This window comes from Populus euphratica, unplaced genomic scaffold, assembly GCF_000495115.2.
Source record: "Populus euphratica unplaced genomic scaffold, PopEup_1.0 scaffold1469.1, whole genome shotgun sequence".
Taxonomy (NCBI): Eukaryota; Viridiplantae; Streptophyta; class Magnoliopsida; order Malpighiales; family Salicaceae; genus Populus; species Populus euphratica.
The window spans coordinates 5,890-8,386 of NW_011501314.1; the positions used below are offsets into that span (position 1 = coordinate 5,890).

General features: G+C 30.9%; 1 protein-coding gene across 1 annotated transcript in view; it reads right to left on the minus strand.

The window, feature by feature from the left end:
• Positions 1-1,179: 1,179 nt before the first annotated feature.
• LOC105117648 (calcyclin-binding protein-like) overlaps positions 1,180-2,497 on the minus strand; it is a 2,207-nt gene continuing 889 nt past the window's right edge. Inside the window, exons 2-5 of the mRNA XM_011015380.1 lie at positions 2,176-2,325; positions 1,776-2,015; positions 1,635-1,694; positions 1,180-1,527 (exon numbers count right to left, since the gene is read on the minus strand). Of these exons, the coding sequence (XP_011013682.1) occupies positions 1,423-1,527; positions 1,635-1,694; positions 1,776-2,015; positions 2,176-2,325 (555 nt within the window). The 3' untranslated portion in view covers positions 1,180-1,422. The remainder of the gene's footprint in view (positions 1,528-1,634; positions 1,695-1,775; positions 2,016-2,175; positions 2,326-2,497) is intronic.

Sequence of the window (2,497 nt, forward strand, 5' to 3'; positions counted from 1 at the left end):
TCTAATTTACATCATCAATTGAATCATTACTTTTTGTGTAAAGAAATGAAGAAATCCATACCTACAAATGTATTGTCCTAATATCGTCAGCAATTTTTTATACAAACATTTCTTGAATTATTATTCATTTGGATAAAAACCCTTATTCTACCCTGAAACAATTAATATATATCCTTTTTATTACTTTCCATCTATTTTCCATGTTAAAACTCACGTGCAATGTACTTGAAAGAACATAAAACCTAATTAAAAGTATCACTAACCCACATGGACACCCTATCTTTATGCACATAGGACAGAAGAAAAAACTGGGACAATGACGAAGATGGAAAAAATAGAGAGAGAGACTAAAAAGCTGGTAAGGTTTTCTATTGAAATTGGATTCAGGTCATCTACTCAAAGGCTTTATTTAAGATCAGTTAGCGTGTACAATCTCTTCGTCGCACATGATTTTTTTTTTTTAATAAATGGCCCTTTAGGTTTTTTTTTTAATCTTAGAATAATGTTTTTTAAGTTAAATTATTTAAACAATATTTAAAAATTATTCAACCGCCATTGCTTTTAAATAAAATTGGTACTATTAAAAATTCTTTTATAAATAATTATATATGAATTTAATACATAATTGTTGCTCTGATAAAAATAAAATATCTGTTTTTTTACTTTCTATTATTAATTTTTTACATAATTTTATAAAACTAATTATTTTTTATTTACCTGAAAATTATCAAGTTTTTCAAGTTTTCAATGATATATTTTTATTTAATAATAATGTTTCTGATATAAAATAATCATCAAAAATAAAAATAAATACATCAATAAAAAGAAATGATCAATGAGTCACGTTTTTTTTCTCCTTGATTTAAATTATTGAGAACTTTAACAGATATTTATTTAATCGTCATTGATTATTATTGCTAAGAAAAAAAAAAGTTTCAGTTAAAAAAATACATGAATAAAATAAGTATTTTCTAAAACAAGTACATATTTTTTAATCCGGAATTTAAATCATTACTTTTTTTTAACATATATCCACTTCAATTTCCATAGCATTAAATTATTTTAAAGAAAAAACACTCACTTTTCCACCGAGAATAATGTTCTCTCTTGCAGAATAACGAGCAGCATTTTTTCTAATCATTTGAAGCAAGCGTAACGGAAGCTGCAAAATCCAGATTATATTCAAATCGAAAAGCTAAAACCATTATCCATGCATTAGGAACGCTGAGGCCATTACATTAGATAAGTATCCATAATACTACAATCTAAAAAAAGCATTTATGAAGAATGAAAGAAAGCGAAAAGAACAGGCTTAATATGTCCACCATAACACAGAAACCAACCAAAAAGATACTAGCAAACCATGGAAACAAGACCATCTACCAAAATCCATCACTAGAATTATATGAATGCTTAATTGGTTTAACGATACCCCTTCAAAGGGTCAGCTGCATTCCCAGATCTTGCATCAGTCCATGCTTTTGCAATCGTTCGTTTCATGTCTTCATCCCCTTCATCATACATATTCTGCAATTTGTGTTTTACAAAGATAAGTATCTGAACTAATGTTGGCTGTTCCTTTCAGTAGTAGCAAGTAGTCTATTCTAGAATTATGTTGTATGTCGATAACTAACCTTCATTAAGTCCATAATTCCAGCCATAGGATCTCGTTTCTCATCCAGATTTGGTTTTAGCTGCAAGGTAACGTGAAAAAATCACAAATTTCATCCGAAAATGCATTCGAACAAACCATTATTCTACACAAAAGTCATTACCTTATCGTCCTTGAAATGTAAGTCTAACCAGTTTCCCTTTGAAGCTTTAAACAATGTGATGATCACTCTTTTAGGCTTAACCACCACTAAGCATTTCTCTGGTACAATCTCCTTGTTCAGTTTTGGTATAGCACATCGATAGTTCTTTCCTTGGACATCATGGAATTTAACATCAAATGACATTGCCTGGAACTCCGACTCGATCTTTTCTCTCCCAACACCCTCTAGAGAGATATATATCTGTATACGAAGAAAAGAGAGAAGAAAAATCAAACCAGAGCAGAACAAAGCACCAGCATTAGAAAGAAACTTTAAAACGCCAAAAATCCATAACAGACATGACAAAGCTTGAGCTCGCTACATCACTTGTAAGATTTTGTTCAGGAAACGAGTCTTTCACCTTGACTTTATCATTGTCCTGATCCCAACTGAACGATCCAAGCGTGACATAATTAATTGCAAGGGATGAAGGCAGCTTAACCCCAGATGAGATAGGAGTTTGAACAGGAGTTGAAGTTGCATGTGGATCAGAAACATGTTCCTTTGATAACTGTGTATGAGAAGTAAGAAGATTAGTGGCTAAAAGAAGAATGCACTACCCTGCAAAACCTCACCAACCTAGGCCGGTATTGAATAACTGATCACCAAAGATGAACCAACCCCAACTTGAAAAAATATAAAAAATTGCAAAACCAAGTGCTATTTCTTTTCAATTAATCAGA